This window comes from Sprattus sprattus (genome assembly GCF_963457725.1).
Source record: "Sprattus sprattus genome assembly, chromosome: 3".
Taxonomy (NCBI): domain Eukaryota; kingdom Metazoa; phylum Chordata; class Actinopteri; order Clupeiformes; family Clupeidae; genus Sprattus; species Sprattus sprattus.
Genome location: NC_137922.1, coordinates 34,769,141 through 34,786,456, shown reverse-complemented (window position 1 = coordinate 34,786,456; position 17,316 = coordinate 34,769,141). Strand labels below are relative to the sequence as shown.

Here is a 17,316-nt window from a genome sequence, read left to right as displayed (position 1 = left end):
GATGGTGTGTTTACACAGACTCCATCGTCTCTCACCCTCTTTCTCCCTCTCCTTGTCTTTCTCTCTCACTTTCTCTCTCTTTCTCTCTGTATCATCTTTCTCCCTCTCTTTCTCTTCCTACTGTTGCAGGCAGAGCTACATCCACTATCCATTAGCAGCTGCTCCTGATCTTGCCTACACGTCCACGTGTGCAGTAATGCATCTCTTCCGTGACATTTGACCTGCATGCAGGCAGCAGCTGATCATGTTTCGGGCAGACAAGGATGCAAGCACTGACGTCATCCTGAATCAGTGAATATCACGCATTTATATTAACAACGTGTCACTTGTATCATATGCTCAGCATATAGCGCAGTCTATGAGTGATATTATCATATATTTCTGCAGTTCTCCACACACCTTTGTGTACATTTCTGTGACAACGCCCGAAGTCTAACTGTCATGTAATACATCAAACAAAGGACATCCTGGTGCTAAAGCAAATCTAAACCAAACAGACGGTAGCCTAATATCAGTGTCCAACATGGTAATTACAGGAATAATGGCACACCAAATTCTAGCCAACCTAGCCATATAAGGGGATCTAGAGATTCGCCACAATTTGCCAGTTGAAAAAATGTGCTTGTGGCGTTAAATATTAATTAATTAAATTCATGATGTCTGCAGGGGACTAAGGCCAACTTCAAAGCCATTCGAACATTAGCCTATGGACGTATCCTCTCAACGCTGGCACCCAACCAATAAGAGTGACCCAGGGGAGTGTGTCTCTCTGGGGACGGTTCACCTGGGGGATGCGAGTAGAGACTCCAGACAGTGTGTGTGTGTATGTGTGTGTATGTGTGTGTGTGTGTGTGTGTGTGTGTGTGTGTGTGTGTGTGTGTGTGTGTGTGTGTGTGTGTGTGTGTGTGTGTTTGCGTGTGGTTGTATTTACTAGGGGAAGTAAAAAAAAAAAAAAGGGTGAAAAAGGGAAAAGAAAGAGAAGATAAAGCCCAAGCTGGTGCAGTCAGCCCCTTTTGGTGAGTGTGTGTGTGTGTGTGTGTGTGTGTGTGTGTGTGTGTGTGTGTGTGTGTGTGTGTGTGTGTGTGTGTGTGTGTGTGTGTGTGTGTGTGTGTGTGTGTGTGTGTGTGTGTGTGTGTGTGTGTGTGTGTGTGTGTGTGTGTGTGTGTGTGTGTGTGTGTGTGCGTGTGAGCCCCCTTTGGTGAGTGTGGGGGGAATGTCGACTTGGCCGTGTTCCTTGGCTGTTGTGTTTCTTTTTTTTCTACTTCAACCAACCCACCCGAGCAGGGGCACATGAGGGGGCTGGAGAGGCAGACTGAAGTGGGGGAGGGACCATGCATACGCACACAAAGACACAAAGAGCGTGATCAACGCGGATGTTTACACCGCACCAGGGACACCCGGACAAAGATACCCAGCAATGCTACCCCTAACACCAACGCAATGGGCCTCAGAGTCTGAGTGATGATGCTGATTTAATAGGCTTTGACTGGGAAGGTGGAAGCCTTACATTCCTCAGTCTGGTGGCTAGGGTGAGGTGACCAGGTCCTGGTGCAAAAGCCTTATATGGTGCTATTAACCATGTAACAGTCCTTGGAAAGGTATGGTTTCACCCAACTGTATTTGTCTGGTTTTATTAAAACCAAGACTTTTCTTTCCCTTGTCTTGACTGCATGAGCTATCACGACTCTTGACCTCTAAGGTACAATTATAAGCACATAACAACATTAATTATGAAGCACTGATGATACAATTTCAGCTTGTGGGGATGTGCAGTAAGAACAAATAACCATTAGTGGCATTTTGTTTGTAGGGTGAAACAGCCACACAACATGCCCCCCCTCCCCTTTCCCTTTTGTGATTCATTCTGCAGATGAAATGAAAGACGCACTTTCAGTGTTCTAATATGGAGGACATGCACTTGCATTCTCATCTCTCTCATCTCTCATTACTTTGAGGTATACAGCTCACTGTTTTCTGAGATGCTGTGTGTGTGTGTGTGTGTGTGTGTGTGTGTGTGTGTGTGTGTGTGTGTGTGTGTGTGTGTGTGTGTGTGTGTGTGTGTGTGTGTGTGTGTGTGTGTGTGTGTGTGTGTGTGTGTGTGTGTGTGTGGCTGCTGTGGGCCCAGGATGCTACACTCATGGATGACTGCCCCTGTATCTCTGACCTAGTTCTGCCTTAGCATCGCAAAGTGAGCCTGATCTCTTTCTCTCTCTCTCTCTCTCTTTCTCTCTCTGTCTTTCTCATTCTCTCCCTCTCCCTCTTTCTCTTCATCTCTTTCGCTTCATCTCTCTCTCTCTCTCTCTCTCTCTCTCTCTCTCTCTCTCTCTCCCTCTCCCTCCCACACTCCTTGAAAAGAAGGGGTTGATCATGGGGCCTTGCCTCATGTAGCTCAGCCTCCACCCTTCAGAGTGCAAGAATGAAACTACTACATCATTGAAACTGCTAAGAACCAAAGCACGCAAACTCTCCGTTCACAATTAACAGAGGCTTCCATGATAAGTAAACATTATATAACACTGCCAGGGTCAAAGGCTCACATCAGTGTTTTCTCTAAATGTGCCTTTGATCTTTTGGCATTTAGTACTCAGGCGACATACAGGTCACTGTTTTGCTCATAAAACAGACATGCATGATGCATATGGATGCATGAGAAAAGGAAAGGGGGCTGAGGGGACTTCACAAGAGAACCATTTTTGGCTTCGGTAAAAGCATTCCAACAAGGTTCCACTTCGTTTTCTGAACCTGGAACCATGTGCTAATGACTGCATGTGGAATTCTGCTGGTCATGGTTCCGCCGCTAAATGCGAGGGGTGTAAACGCTAAACCCCAGCAGCTGGGTATAGATGTCATCTCGCCCCCAAATCAACAGGCCTCCACACTACGATTCGTGACGTGTACCACCCATGCCAGCTTTGCTTGTCGGGGTCAGCCTGAATGTTGCAACGAGTTGAAGTTCTCCGTCAGTGCCGTGCCAATTAGGCTTTTCTCCGGAAAGAATGTGAGACTGAGGCGTTGCACATGGCGCTCAGTCAAACTCCTCCTGAGGCGGAGAATTCAACTGCAAGACTTTCGGCGCAAGAATATCTTCAGAATTTTTTTTTCACTGGTGGATTAATCTGGCTATTAGGAATCTGTGCCTTTTTTAATACCCATTACATCAGTGGCAGACAGACAGAGCAGTTGTTTCCCACAATAAAATTTCACTGAGTACTGTTAGGCCAAATGATTTAACCTTTACTTCAGGTGAACAATGCAGTGATGCACACTGGTGTTCATCAAGTATTAACATTCAATCACATATTTGATATTGCAGGTACATCATAAGAGGAGGACAAATGACACCGCCAACAGTGATAATTTGACACCTATTGTAAAGTGGGTCTAGACTCCTATTACGTCCTTAGGTGCTTTATGAAGTCCCTGTAATTGACATGCTTAATCTTACACACACTCGGCAGCTGGTGCAAATAAATCAAATTACAACAGCTTTGTCTGGCAGCTTTGCTGCGGATTGTGTCACAGATGCCGGCAATTTATTTTTGAAGGAATCCAGTTTCGGCTGAGGGTCGTCCTGTTAGGCTGTGAGAGTTTTAGGGAGCGCCCATTTTACAATGTAGACCACAGGTCTCAGGTGGTATTTCCCAGTATTGCACCTTCAGAACACTAAGCTGTGCGAAAGGGGTGTGTCTGTCTGCTGCTCTAAATTCTGTAGACAGTTGGTTTATAAAGCAAGCCAGAATTACTGAAACTATGGCATTTATTCAAGAAATACAATGATTTAGGGGAGTCTAGCTCTTTTTAAAGCTAGTGGCTGTTTATTCAACCGGCGACGAATAGGGCTGGCTATATAATCGCTAAATCGGGATCCAATGTTCTTTACTGATATTAGTCTCAAACAGAATCATATTGTGCTCAGGGGGCGTGTAGGCAATAATGACGTTTAGTTTGAGTCCTATAGTTAGATTAGTCTCTGCCTCACCCCCATTCTGAATCGGATTATAACCCATATGTTTGTGAGATAACACGGTAATAATGACCCTGACATGTACCAGTGTCGTTTGCGCAAACCCTAAAGAAACTGCTTGATCCAACATCACAACAATTTTCTATTGCATGCCTAACAAAAACCGGGTAATATAATGGCGCCTACTCCTACATTCGGATAGAATGTTTTAACGACAGCTATCAAAACATTAAAAATTCAAACCTCTGAAACCACTTAAAAAAAAAAGCCAAAGCCATCGTCATGGCTCTAACGCAATGCATGCTATGAGCGTGCAGGCTTGGAGACATGCCCGCATCAGCACCGTTCTTTCCCGAGAAGCAAATGGAGACCATTTCAACAAAGATGCCTGACTGTAGAATCAACAATGATCCTCAGTGAGGATGCAGAGATGTAGCCTACAGACAAACGATGCCTGCAAGACAATCAACCTTTACACTCGTAAAAGAAGCTAATACGACAGATTTCTAATATACGATTACCAAGGCTACATTCCTGCAAAACGGGCCTTGTCAAACGTACACACAATATACATTCGTTGTCGACATGAATGAGCATGTTACGACCATTGCATTGATACCGGTCCCAGGCAATAGGCTACCTCATAAAGGTATTTAATAATGTTGAGACTAGACAAAGCGTTGTACAATGTCATGCGTACACGGAGTTACCGAAAATGTCTATACATATTTGTAATAAACCTCCAATAAATCGGTTGGATATTTATTTAATATAGACCCAATGATGTACCCTAGGCAGTAGGGCTAAAATACACGTCTGATGTTTACTGACAGACACACATAAATGCCGTTACATCCATGCTCCTTCTGAGATTTAATAGTCTTGAATGAAATCAGTTGGAATTAAAATTATTTTGACTCATGGGGAGATCACTGAAGCTAAGGAATTGCAATATGGTATAACAGATTAATTGATTTTATTCGATATTTCTGGAGCTACAGTTAATTAATATGAAAACTACGAGGCCCAACCTCTCCCACCTCATGCAAAATACAGCATAGTCGATATGGAACGACGAACGCCGAATCCTATGCAGAACCCAACAGTTGCATAACGTCGGACAGAAAAGGTAATCTATTGCAATGCGTTTAGGATTACGGTAACTGGTAACAGAACTTGATTTTGATCACGACAATAAATACAATTTGGTTGCTTTGCTTACCTGTGTTGCCGACTGTGTTATTGTCTCTCCAGCTGCAATCGCTTACTGAGAAGACCGGCGCGCTGCGTAGTTCAACAGAAATCCTGACTTGGAGAGGGGCGCTAGAGATATGGGTGATGAATATATTTACACGGAATAGAATGCATGTGCTGCAACCTGTCAACGGCAGGCCTAGGTCTTTTTTTAAACGGGAGGGAACGGTAGACAGCCCGATGTAGCCTACATTTAAAGTTGAAAATACCAATGTGGGGTTTGTATCCCAAAACTCATTTACATTCATTACTTTTGTTTAGGATTGTATTGGGATTGTTTTAGCGTACTGATGTAAGCTAAACCTTGACCTTATCAAGACATGTGGTTCTTGGTTGGGCCTAAACTGTGAACAACACACTTGCTATTGAGGGAACTATTAAGAACTTTACCTTCTTGTTACGTGTATCCAACTATCAAGACTACCAACAAACGTTAGCGGTGTTTAATGTATGCTTGGACTATAACCTATGTAGGCTAAAGTCCGCAAGATACAATAGTTACGAGTCACCAGCCCTGCTTTGGCAAACTCTCTTTGTGGAAATGGAAATGTACTCAGTATAACATCTGTCATTTAGTTTGATCACAGAAGAGGCATGGGGATTTACCTTGACCGTGACTTCACTGTGTACCAGCCAGGTGTCACTCTTTTCCGCTGGCTACATGACAGGTCAACGCACTTCTCCCTTGCCAGCAAAGATAATATAGAACAATTACACTTATTTAAAATGCCTGGATATTCGGTTGCCCCAAATGAAAATGAGATTCCAGTGTTGGTTCCATTTACATTGGGTTACTGCTTTAGACTACTATGTGGTACGACTGTTAAGAGAGAACTCGATTGATTGTATTCCCAATGTAAGGCAGGGCAGGGAAAAAAGATTTACCACTTACCATCACTAGGTGTCGTTAGTGCTCAGTTTATATAGCATGACAGCGCGCAGTTAGAGAGAGTTCCAGAACCTTGCATCAGCGATAGCGGACCTCCGGCGTGCGTGTCAGAACGTGAATCATGAGAATAATGAGACCTGAAATGTCACATGAAAACAAACCCTTTTTCTTTTAAATGTAATATAATAATGTGATAATTTAATTTATTTAAAACGTTTAAAAACGACCAAAGTGAATTGCCTTAATCTCAACATTTCAAATTCAGTATTAAAAGCCAGCATCAATACAACTGTTTCTGATAAGAGTATTATTTTTAGTGTTACTGCTGAACAATTACTTGTCATGACAACAAAAGAAAAGGTGCATGTCACTTAATATTACTTAGATAAACTTGTCAGACTCTATAATATGTTGTTGGCTACGCCTAGATGCAGCCTTCATGATTCCATTTCAGAACCAGAATGGGAGCATTCAGAGAATGCAAACCTCCGCCTTGTGACCTTGACCTTTGACCTTGACATCTGAAAATCTAATCAATTATTGCCATTATATTACCCAATCTCCCCACAAAGTTTGAAGGTCCATGCGTTTCTGCGTAATCCGGCTAACAAACAAACAAACAAACAAACATACAGGGGCGAAAACATAACCTCCTTGGCGGAGGTAATAAGTAGGCTACTGGAACTATAGGAGGTTAAGGCACATATTATACATTTTGCAATGTTAAACCTTATTTAGTGGACTGGACTCAATCAATCTGGACTCAAACTCAGACCCATCGCCTTGACCTCTGTGGTGATGAAGGCATTTGGGCGCCTTGTGCTGCTTCACCTCAAAGCCATCAATGACCCTCTCATGGACCCCCTGCAGTTTGCCTACAGAGCCAACAGGTCTGTAGACAATGCAGTAAACATGGTCCTTCACGTCATCCTCCAGCACCTGGACTCCTCAGGAACCTACGCCAGGATCCTGTTTGTGGACTTCAGCTCTGCCTTCAATATCATCATTCGGCTCTGCTACAGGACAAGCTCTCCCAACTGAGTGTGCCTGACTCCACCTGCAGGTGGATCACAGACTTCCTGTTTGACAGGAGGCAACACGTGAGGCTGGGGAAGTATGATTCCAGGACCACAAGCACCAGTTCCCCTTAAGGCTGCGTTCTTTCCCCTCTACTCTTCTCCCTGCATACCAACAGCATTCACCTCCCTCACCACCAACAGCATTGGGCTCATCTCTGGTGGGAGATTTACCATCTGGTGACCTGGTGTGGTCAGTACAACCTGGAGCTAAATGCTCTGAAAACAGTGGAGATGGTTGTAGACTTTAGAAGGAACCCAGCCCCACCCACCCCCATCACCCATCGCCCTTCCGCTTCCTGGGCACCATCGTCTACCAGGACCTCAAGTTGGAGCTGAACATCAGCTTCCTCACCAAAACAGCTCAAGCTGAAGAAGTTCAACCTACCAAAGCCAATGCTGGTGCACTTCTACACCTGCATCATCAAATCCATCCTCACCTCCTCCATCACCCATTGGTACGCTGCTGCCATATCATCCGCTCTGCTGAGAAGGTGATTGGCTGCAATCTGCAATCTTAACAGGACCTATTAGCCTCTAGGACCCTGAGGTGGGCAGGTAAGATTGTGGCCGATCCCTACCACCTGGGTCACAAACTCTTCGAGGTAATTCCGTCCGACAGGAGGCTGCGGTCCATCAGGACCAAAACCTCAAGCCACAAAACCAGCTTCTACCCGGCTGCAGATGGCCTTATTAACAAGGCCCGGGACCCCCACCTAACCTGGACTCTTATCCCGCCCCCACACCTCAAGTCTGTGTTACATTAAAACACATAACATTGCACATTGCACATTCACTTTGCACTCCTGTTTTGCATTTTACTTTCCACTTTACTTTTTTATATACATTTTTTTATATTTGTTTCTTATATATTGTGTTTTTTTGTCCTTATGTGTAGTACTTTTCATATGTGTAGTACTTTTTGTGTTTTTATGTTTTATGTTATGTGTAGTACTTGTATGTTCTATATTTACTGTATGCACCGATAAACCAGAGCAAATTCCAGGTAGGTGTTACCTACTTGGCAATAAATACAATTCTGATTCTGAGTAGGGGCATGAGGGTGCCAGTACATTTTTCATGGCGACATGACATTTTTTGAATGCAATAGTGTGATTGTGATTGGGATCTCACTTTGTTCTGGAATAGGGCAACTGTCTCAACCCCTGGGGGAAACTAAGGGCCTGATTTACTAATATGCGAGCGCTTCTTAATCTGCGTTCGCAAATTAACGCACGGTGTTTTTGCGCATTTTACTTGGTATTTATCAAGCCAGATCTGCGCTGGGCAAACTGTGCTTACTCCGCCCTTTAAAGAGCCTGATTTACTAAGATTGATTTGCGAACGCATCTTTGCCAGGCGCACATTAACGCACGGTGATTCCCCGCATTTTCCGTGATATTTATCAAGCCAGATACGCGCTGGGCAATCATTATTTAGCGCACCGTTAAAAGACTGGAGAACTTGCCAGCAAGTTACTGCCACCATGGAGATTCGAGGAAGAAAAAACTAAGGTTCAGCGAATAGATAGCGAATAGATAGCGAGAAAGATATATTGGTTCACGTTCGCTCAATCACTGAACCTGATTCAATGGGTTATATTGTTGTTTTGCCCGCCATCATCTACAGCGAGATGTTTAAAAGAACACGATTATAAATAATATGCTATTGGTGGCATTAATGCATAAACTGTCTATTATAACAATATATATGTGTACATGGCGAGATTAATACGTTCTACAAGGGACATGGGTTCACTACAATATATCCCCACTGAAACAAATACATTTACCAAGTAGACAGGCCTCTCCAAAATCACCGTTGCTCAATCATGGATAAATGGCACTATTCCGAAAGATAAAACTGTCATGGACAGACCACTTCCACGTAAGTAATGGTCATGTTGGCATCACATATGACCTGGACATTAATTGAATATGTGTGCTTTCTGTTTCGGTAAACGTGTTCGCGGATTGAAGGTGGGACTGTTTGCATGTGGGTGCGATCAATTTCTCCAATTACGTTCGGAAAGTTTAATTTCATATATATGAATATATGAATTATTCGAGTTGAAACAAATATTTCTGTTCGCTGTCTCTGTCTATGTCTTTGCCTTGCTGCTGCCATATCAACGTTTTCAGACTCAGTGGAAATGCGCTTGGTTAAGACGTGCTTTTATGAGGCGGAGAATTAGCCTGCAAATCAGAGATGTGCGCTCGCCGGGCAGTTTAGTAAATACCACGCAGTTCATCATTAGGCGCACTCCTCCCATTAAATAGCGCTACACGCCTACGTTACCACCCACGTTTCCGAACCATCCCACCTGTTTGCAGGTACACACCCTCAAAGCGTTAATATGCGCTGCGCCAGCTTAGTAAATACCGTTTTTCGTTACGACCGCTATTTTACGCCAGAAAATGGGCGCAATCCTGTTAGTAAATCAGGCCCTAACTGTCTTGTCAAACGTATTGTTTGTCACCCTTGTCTGTAATATATTCCCAAATAATTATCAGCCTAAGCATCAGACTGCTCACCCACAATGCTATGGGGCACCGGACGTATATTTCTGTGACGGACCACTGAAGGGGGTTTGTCTTTTACCTTCTCTCTGTCTGGCCACAGTGCACAGAATGGGTGTATACCCTTTGTAGGATGCTCTAAAATAGCCAGCCACAGACAAGCTGTTGCTTTCGTGTTCTTTTGTGTGTTTTCTGCACTGTGTAAACAGTCTGTGAACAGTTCTTCCTCAAGTCAAACAAGTGCCTCTCTAAGACCAATTCGACCGGACAAAGATTCTTGTTGGCCTTATTGTGGTATCCCAACTTTCAGCCTTAAGACTAACAAATCAATTGAGAGATTTAGTGTTCAGTGTGTCACTGACAGTCACATGATTGGAAAGATTCAAACAGCCGCTTGGCAGCTCTGATTAAGACGTGGTAAATCGTATCACCTAAAACTACTGAAGTTAGCTTGATTTGAGCTTTCTGGTTACTACTAGAACTCGTCTAAAGTGAGCCGATGCATTTAGACCAATTTTATGGATTCATTCTTGGTACGTGTTTAGTTGCGTTCAGTTTGAACACATTAGTTGACGTTTGATCTTTTATATTTTATTATTTTTACTTTAACAATTTGTATTTCTGGCTGCTAGAGTTACATTGCACGCACACATACACACACACACTCACACACACACACACAAACACACACACACACAAACACACACACACAAACACAAACACACACAAACACACACACACACATACACACAAACTAAACAACCTCACATTTTGACATCTGTGTCATAGATTTATTTTTTGAATTGAGAATAAAGTGTCCAATTGCATTGCATGTCCCTGGGACCACACTGAAAGACGTCAGGGGACAGTGACCTTCCTGACATTCTGAATTTACAGAGAGACTTAGCACTTCCCTCCTGGCTTGAAGCATACCAGGAATCTACTGGCAGCTGTGCTAGAAGGCTCCAGGGAATGTTGGAGGTTTGTAGTGTTCTGTACATGCCCATTCCACACCCACATCATAGCATGTTGTGTCCTAGAACTGAGTCCGAACTTTTGGATCTGAGCAGAACATTTCGGTGGGAAGCGCTGCATTTCAAATGTTGCGAAAATGACACCAATCACTTGTGTCTACAGTCACAGGTGATTGAGAAAGTAAGGGAGAGTGTATTTACCATGCAACACAGGTCGAATTTAGGGATTTCTTCTTAGTCGGTCTTCATAGTTTTTCTTTCTTATTTACCCTATATGTAACATCGCATTTAGTTAATAAAAAATAATCTTCAACAAGCCGTTTAAAAACAATCACTTTATTATATGTATAATTTATGAGTAAACGTAACATGAGTACAGTCTGCACTTAGTACAGTCTAAAGACCCACAAATAGTACCAATGAAATTATGTATAGGCAAACAGATGTTGGATTCACTCCACTCCTTGTTACCCTTTGTGTAAACCTCATGCTGTTACACAGCTGTCATTTTAGATCCCTTGGATTTCAAATGAAGAGTGCTCCGTGTCCCCTTCGAGGAAAAAGAAAGTATTTGAAGCTGAAGATAGCATAGTTATGTAAGTATGAAACTCAATTCTGTTACATCTAATTCTATTGCTTTAGAGTATATATCGCACTTACTCTGGATTTGTTCAACCAGCCATGATGTGCTTGACAAAAGCTTTAAGAACACAAACAAAAAGAATGCAGTAGTTAGTGTGTGGATTGTTTGTTGATATTTCTGAAATCGATACCTGTTGATGAAAATGGATGCCCTCATACCCTCATAATTGATACAGCCATTGGTGTCCTCCTGCCCAGCCAGCAGCTGATCCACCTCTCCCTCAGTCATCCTCTCACCTATGACAATCAACAATACAACAATGATATCCTTCCATTCTATTATCATATTATCATTGGATTATATATGAACAGGGTATCTACGGGATAGATTCTACACAGTGTTTACAGGATGCATCTTCTTACCAAGAGTGGCCAGAACATGGCGGAGCTCAGCTCCCATGACAGTTCCATTTCCCTCTTTGTCAAAAACACGAAGTCCCTCAACAAAGTCTTCAAATGTGCCTCTATCTTTGGACTTTGAGATTTGATGAAGCATAGGTAAGAAGGTCTCGAAGTCAATCAACATGGTGTTCATTTCTGTGAATAAGAACAAGAAACTTAATTTTAGATGACCTTCAATGAACAGGAGAAAGAACTGAATCAATAAGCACTCACAGAGAGAACTTAGGTATGTAAGTGGATGAGGGGTAAATTATCACCCCTACAACATACGCAAGGTGTTTATTGCCCCAACTTCTGACCCACGGTGAGGGTCAAATAAACATTTCAGTGGCCTTGGACAGTGGAGACAAGTACATTTGTTTTCGCTACACCAAACTGGGTAGTCCAGTGCACCGCCATCCCCTTTGGTATTCACGCTGCCCCTGTGACATTCTCTAGTCCAAATAGGCACTGTGCCTAAGCAAGGCAGTGGCGGTGGGATTATCAGGCCCTGTCATCAGGCAGAGTGTGAACTGGTAAATGTCACAGATATAAGCTTGGATGAAGTGCTGACAGTGGTGACACGAGTGACACAACCAACACCTCTCTAATGCTCCTGGAGATTAGCCAACCAGGCATGTTTGTTTTGTAAACTTTTCTTAACCTGTAAATTAGTATGGCTACTGTGTGCTCCTAGCTAACCGGTATGTTCTTTCTTTTTTTATGACATCAACATTTTGAAAACACATTTTGCGTAAATCTGGATTATGTTTAAGGTTTAGTTAGGGATAAGTTCGCCCTAAAGTGGGAATGTTCTCATGTAGCGATGATCTGTGATCATCGTGAGGTATCCCAGAACAATGAAGAACTGGGAGTTCTGGCCCGCACCAGTCAATATAGCCAATTTCGAGCACAAGCGAACGGAGAGAACGTAAGATAACACACTTAAAACATCTGACTGACCCTCCACCTTGGGCTTTCCCAGCACTTGCAAGACCTCAGCGTTTGTTGGGTTCTGGCCCAAAGCCCGCATAACGTCCCCGCACTGGGCAAACGATATCTTCAGCTCTCCCGTTGGGGTCCGGTCAAAAAGCTGGAAAGCCTCTTTGAACTCTATGGGTGGGTGAATTGGCACCAAGATGAAAGGAGAAGTTGTCACAACATCATTTGTGGTGTATGCACAGTATCAACATAAAAATAAAAAGCCAAACCATGTTCTCCATACATTATTGATCTATGTCTTTGACAGTAAAACGTAATAATGTTCTGTGTTTGATTACCTTCAACCTGATCAGCACTGAAGTCTGCCTGAAATAGACACACACAAACACACATACACACAAATCTAATTAGCTACAGCCATTTTCCACTGACGTGTTGGCATCCTGAGATGCTCACATTACATTTCAGCATGTTCTCTTTATTGTCTCTTATCTATGTACCCTCAAAAAGAACTTTCCCTAATTCAATTAATTTCCTAATTTGATATTTTGAAATCATTTCAGGTATGCAGCTTCACATTCTGTTCACTGAAGTTAATTAGATTTTCTTAAATATATATGGAAAAGAGACATACTGATACACAAGATGTACATATTTAAAATGTTTGTTACATTTCTAAAGGTAGAGGAAGACGCCACTATTCCATATTTTAAGAGAAGGCCATGTTATGTGACAGGGCAGGAATCCTTGGAACAGATGTAGTGTATTAAGCCATGGCCAGAGTACCTTCCGAACACTCTCATCCTACCCCCTGTGGCTAATAATAACATCTCCCTGTGTTTATGGAGTTCTTTTGCACCATATTGTCCACTGTGGTCGCCGCCATGAAGGGCGAGGGCTAATTTAAGAACAATGGGGACGCCAGTGTTTGGTGTCAATGCATGGGCCATCGGAGACAGATGCAGGGGGAGAATTCCAAGCAGAAGAGTCCAGACGTGTTTCGGACATTTTCAGACAATTACATCCCACTTTGCTTCTGGAAAGGGCGGTGAACTGTTGATGACACATGGTGTGCCTTCACATTCTCTTGACATAATTTTTGGTGAATCCTCGAATAAAAAGCTCAATAGATATGAAAAATTCACATTTACTCCATCCCATCCCTGATTAACAGTTACTGTAGCTTTTTGTTGGCAGATGTCGCCAATTTTCAACTCAGTGGAGTTTTGAACCTGAACAGCTTTTACATTTTTCTACATTATGAGAAATTCTTCTGGCATTCAGGGGATTGTGCAATATTACAGTGGGAAGAGCATTACATCTAAAGCCAATATTTAACCTTCTTCATGATCACACACCATTGGTTAAATAATTGACCAAATAACATAACAAAGATTCATGATTCATCTTTAGATGTTTTTTTACCATCACACAAATGTTCACACTTTGTACTCCTGTTCAGATCAGCATATCACTTTACCTGAGGCTGAGGTAGATGTCACCAAATTTGAGGAACATATCATTAAAATGTTTCACCAGATTATTACAGGAAGGCTAGTAAGGAGAGGAAAAGTGAACCAAACAGAGAGCAAATCTCCCCAGCTGGGATGAACCGGAGGTTAACACTCACAGGTGGAGCGGCGCTCTTCGGGGCAGCTGCAGGAGCTTTCGGTGCCTCAGCTGGAGGAGCTGGAGATGGGGCGGGAGCAGGCGGTGTGGTAGTAGCTGGGGCCGGTGCCGGTGCCGGTGCTGGTGCTGGTGCTGGAGCTGGTGCTGGTGCTGGTGCTGAGGCTGGTGCTGGTGCTGGGGCTGAGGCTGGGGCTGGGGCTGGGGCTGGGGCTTCAGGAGGTGCTGGCCCTGCCTCTGGGGCTGGAGCTGGAGCTGGAGCTGCTTCTGGTGCTGGAGCTGCCTCTGGAGCTGCTTCTGGTGCTGGAGATGCTGGAGCCTCCACAGACTTGGCGTCTGCCTTGGGGTCAGGCTTCTTTGGGGCCATGGCTCTGGGCTGTGGGGTGCTGAGATACTTGCTGCTTCCTGTAAAGACAATGGCCTGGGGCAAACCTCCTAGTTATATACAATGCCCCTGCAGTCTGTCTTTCTATCAGTCCACCCCCCTGCCTCTCTCTCTCTTTTACCCCCTCCCTCTCTCTTTCACCCACCTACCTCTCTCTTTCACCCTCTGCCTCTTGCACTCTGTTCTGTTCTTGCTCTCTTTCTTTCCTTCTCCCTCTCTCTCCCCTCTTGTTTTTTTTCGGTTAGAGGTAGTTGTTGGGTGTTGGCCTACCCCGCCCCCAAATATTACATAGAGTTCTATAAAAGGAAAGGACACTTAAACCCCAGGAGGGGCTGCTTTACCTCTCGGGGACCCAGACTCATTCCTCTGTCCCCCCCTCCTAGTTCATCCCTCACCCCACGATCATGCCCCCCTCACCCCCACTCCCATGCCCACGCGCCCATTCTCCTGTCTATCGGATGTGTGTGATAGTGTGTGTGAGACCTTTCTGAGTGAGTGAGAAGTGTGAGAGATGAACAGATTACCACCTCAAAAGGAGACTCCATTGAAATAAAGGGATCGCTGGGCAGAGGGGGGGGGGGGGGGGAATCAAAACAAAATGCATATATGAGGGGTCCACTGGGGTGGTCTCTATTAATAGACCCTTGTGTGGAGGCTTAACTGTTACCCATATCCTCCCTTCAGCAAAACATGTATGCAGTACCTGTGTGCAAACAGACATACACACAGTGGCTTAGTGCTCGCTCTCCCTCTGTCTTTTTAACTCCCTCTGTCTTTATTTAACACACACACACACACACACACACATACACACACACTCATACACACACACACACACACACACACACACACACACACACACACACACACAAACACACACACACACACACACAAACACACACACACAAACACACACACACACACACAGAGGAATTCCATTGCCCAGATCGTATCTGGCCACTCCACTTGTGTCCTGGTCATGTTCCCCATGGCTTAAGCTATGTTACTGTACTGCATGTTCTTTTTGCCATGTGTGTGCCGATAGCATGTATGTCTAAGTATGGGGCGTTGGCAGTGGAGTGTAAAACTGTGCTGCTTCTCCTGGGAGAAGGGTTGACCCATTATGGGCTAAATAGGCACACAGACCTCTGGTTAGAGTTACAGATCCATCAACACAGTATAATTGCTGCAATGAACTGTTTTACTAATGATGCTCAGCAATATCGTATTATGATAACCTGAGAGTGAAACTCCAGCTGGTGATGATGTAAGTCTAAACACTGCCCTTCAAACAAATGACGAAGCGTTTAAAGTTTTAAAGTTTAAAGAATGTAAAGCATAACTTAACGTATGAAGCATAAAGCAGTATAGGTTTACAGACAACACATACTGTAAGCATATAAGTAGAAGCATGAGTTCACATAAGCATAAAGAAAGATGGGTTTACAGATTGCTTCAAGTTTCCTAAAGTAATAGATTGAAGAAGGATGTGCCAAACTATGCACTGGTAAAACTGAACGGGGATTTGCCCTCTGTCAACTTATGCACCTTACGTTATGCACCATATAAACCATAACCATACAGTAGGAGTGAGTACACCCCTGCGCAATATTCCAACTATCAAACAAGTAATTGCACTTTTAAGTTGAACAGGAGGGTAACATGCTGGACCCCATTAGAGCCAAATAAATGTACCCAAGAATGTGCTCGCAATATCCATAATACATCTTTTCATTGAGTTTAATCTTGCAGTTTTGTGCAGGAGAGCTGTTAAGTCAGATGGGGTCCAGCGTGTTTGGTGTGTACCTGCCCAGGACTACCACAGTGAACACATAGTGAACCTGGCCTGGACTACCACAGTGAACACATAGTGAACCTTCCTAGGACTACCACAGTGAACACATAGTGAACCTGCCTAGGACTACCACAGTGAACACATAGTGAACCTGGCCTGGACTACCACAGTGAACACATAGTGAACCTGCCTAGGACTACCACAGTGAACACATAGTGAACCTGGCCTGGACTACCACAGTGAACACATAGTCCTGACAGTGAGGCACAGAGGTGGGAGTGTGATGTTATGGGTCTGCATGAGGGCAAAGGGTGTTGGGGAGTTGACATCTATAGATGGCACCATGAATGCCTGTGGATATATACCAAAATACTGGCTGAAAAGATTTTTCACAGTCTCCAAGAGCTTGCCAGAATAGAAATATTCCAGTATGATAACGATCCAAAGCACACTGCCAAAATCATGTAAGAGTTTCTAAACAACACAAAGTCACAACTATGACCTGGGAAAGTATGTTGCCTGAGCTGAATCCAAAAGAACACCTTTGGAGTATTTTAAAGAGGAAGGTAGAGCAACACAACCCTCCCACCAAAGAGCAGCTGAGAAATTTGTCTACAGAAATGTGGGCAGCATTGGTATCCTCCATGCTGATGAGGATTGAGTCTGTCATCAAAATAAAGGTGTACATACGTAGTATTGAAAATATTAAAACAAATTGAATGTATTGACTTTTGTTGCAATGAGTTCCTACTGTGGGGCCTGTAGTTTTGGAACAGTAAATCTGTTAGTTTTTACTTACAGTTTTGAAACATTTGACATTTAAACAATACTGCACAGGTGTACTCACTTCTGTTGTATACGGTATGTAA

At 43.6% G+C, this 17,316-nt stretch overlaps 2 protein-coding genes across 2 annotated transcripts in view; both read right to left on the bottom strand.

The window, feature by feature from the left end:
* The window catches only part of mapta (microtubule-associated protein tau a), a 35,288-nt gene extending 30,035 nt beyond the window's left edge, over window positions 1-5,253 (bottom strand). The window contains exon 1 of the mRNA XM_080835039.1: window positions 5,187-5,253. The gene's annotated coding sequence lies outside the window, so the exon portion shown is untranslated. The remainder of the gene's footprint in view (window positions 1-5,186) is intronic.
* Window positions 5,254-11,086: 5,833 nt separating this feature from the next.
* LOC308362728 (myosin light polypeptide 6-like) lies at window positions 11,087-14,634 on the bottom strand (the record flags this gene model as incomplete). Its single annotated transcript, XM_080835455.1, has 7 exons — window positions 11,087-11,226; window positions 11,337-11,376; window positions 11,478-11,555; window positions 11,682-11,855; window positions 12,663-12,812; window positions 12,980-13,007; window positions 14,272-14,634. 6 exons carry the CDS (start codon window positions 14,632-14,634, stop codon window positions 11,348-11,350), a joined length of 822 nt encoding a protein of 273 aa, XP_080691581.1. The 3' UTR covers window positions 11,087-11,226; window positions 11,337-11,347.
* Between the last annotated feature and the right edge of the window lie 2,682 nt (window positions 14,635-17,316).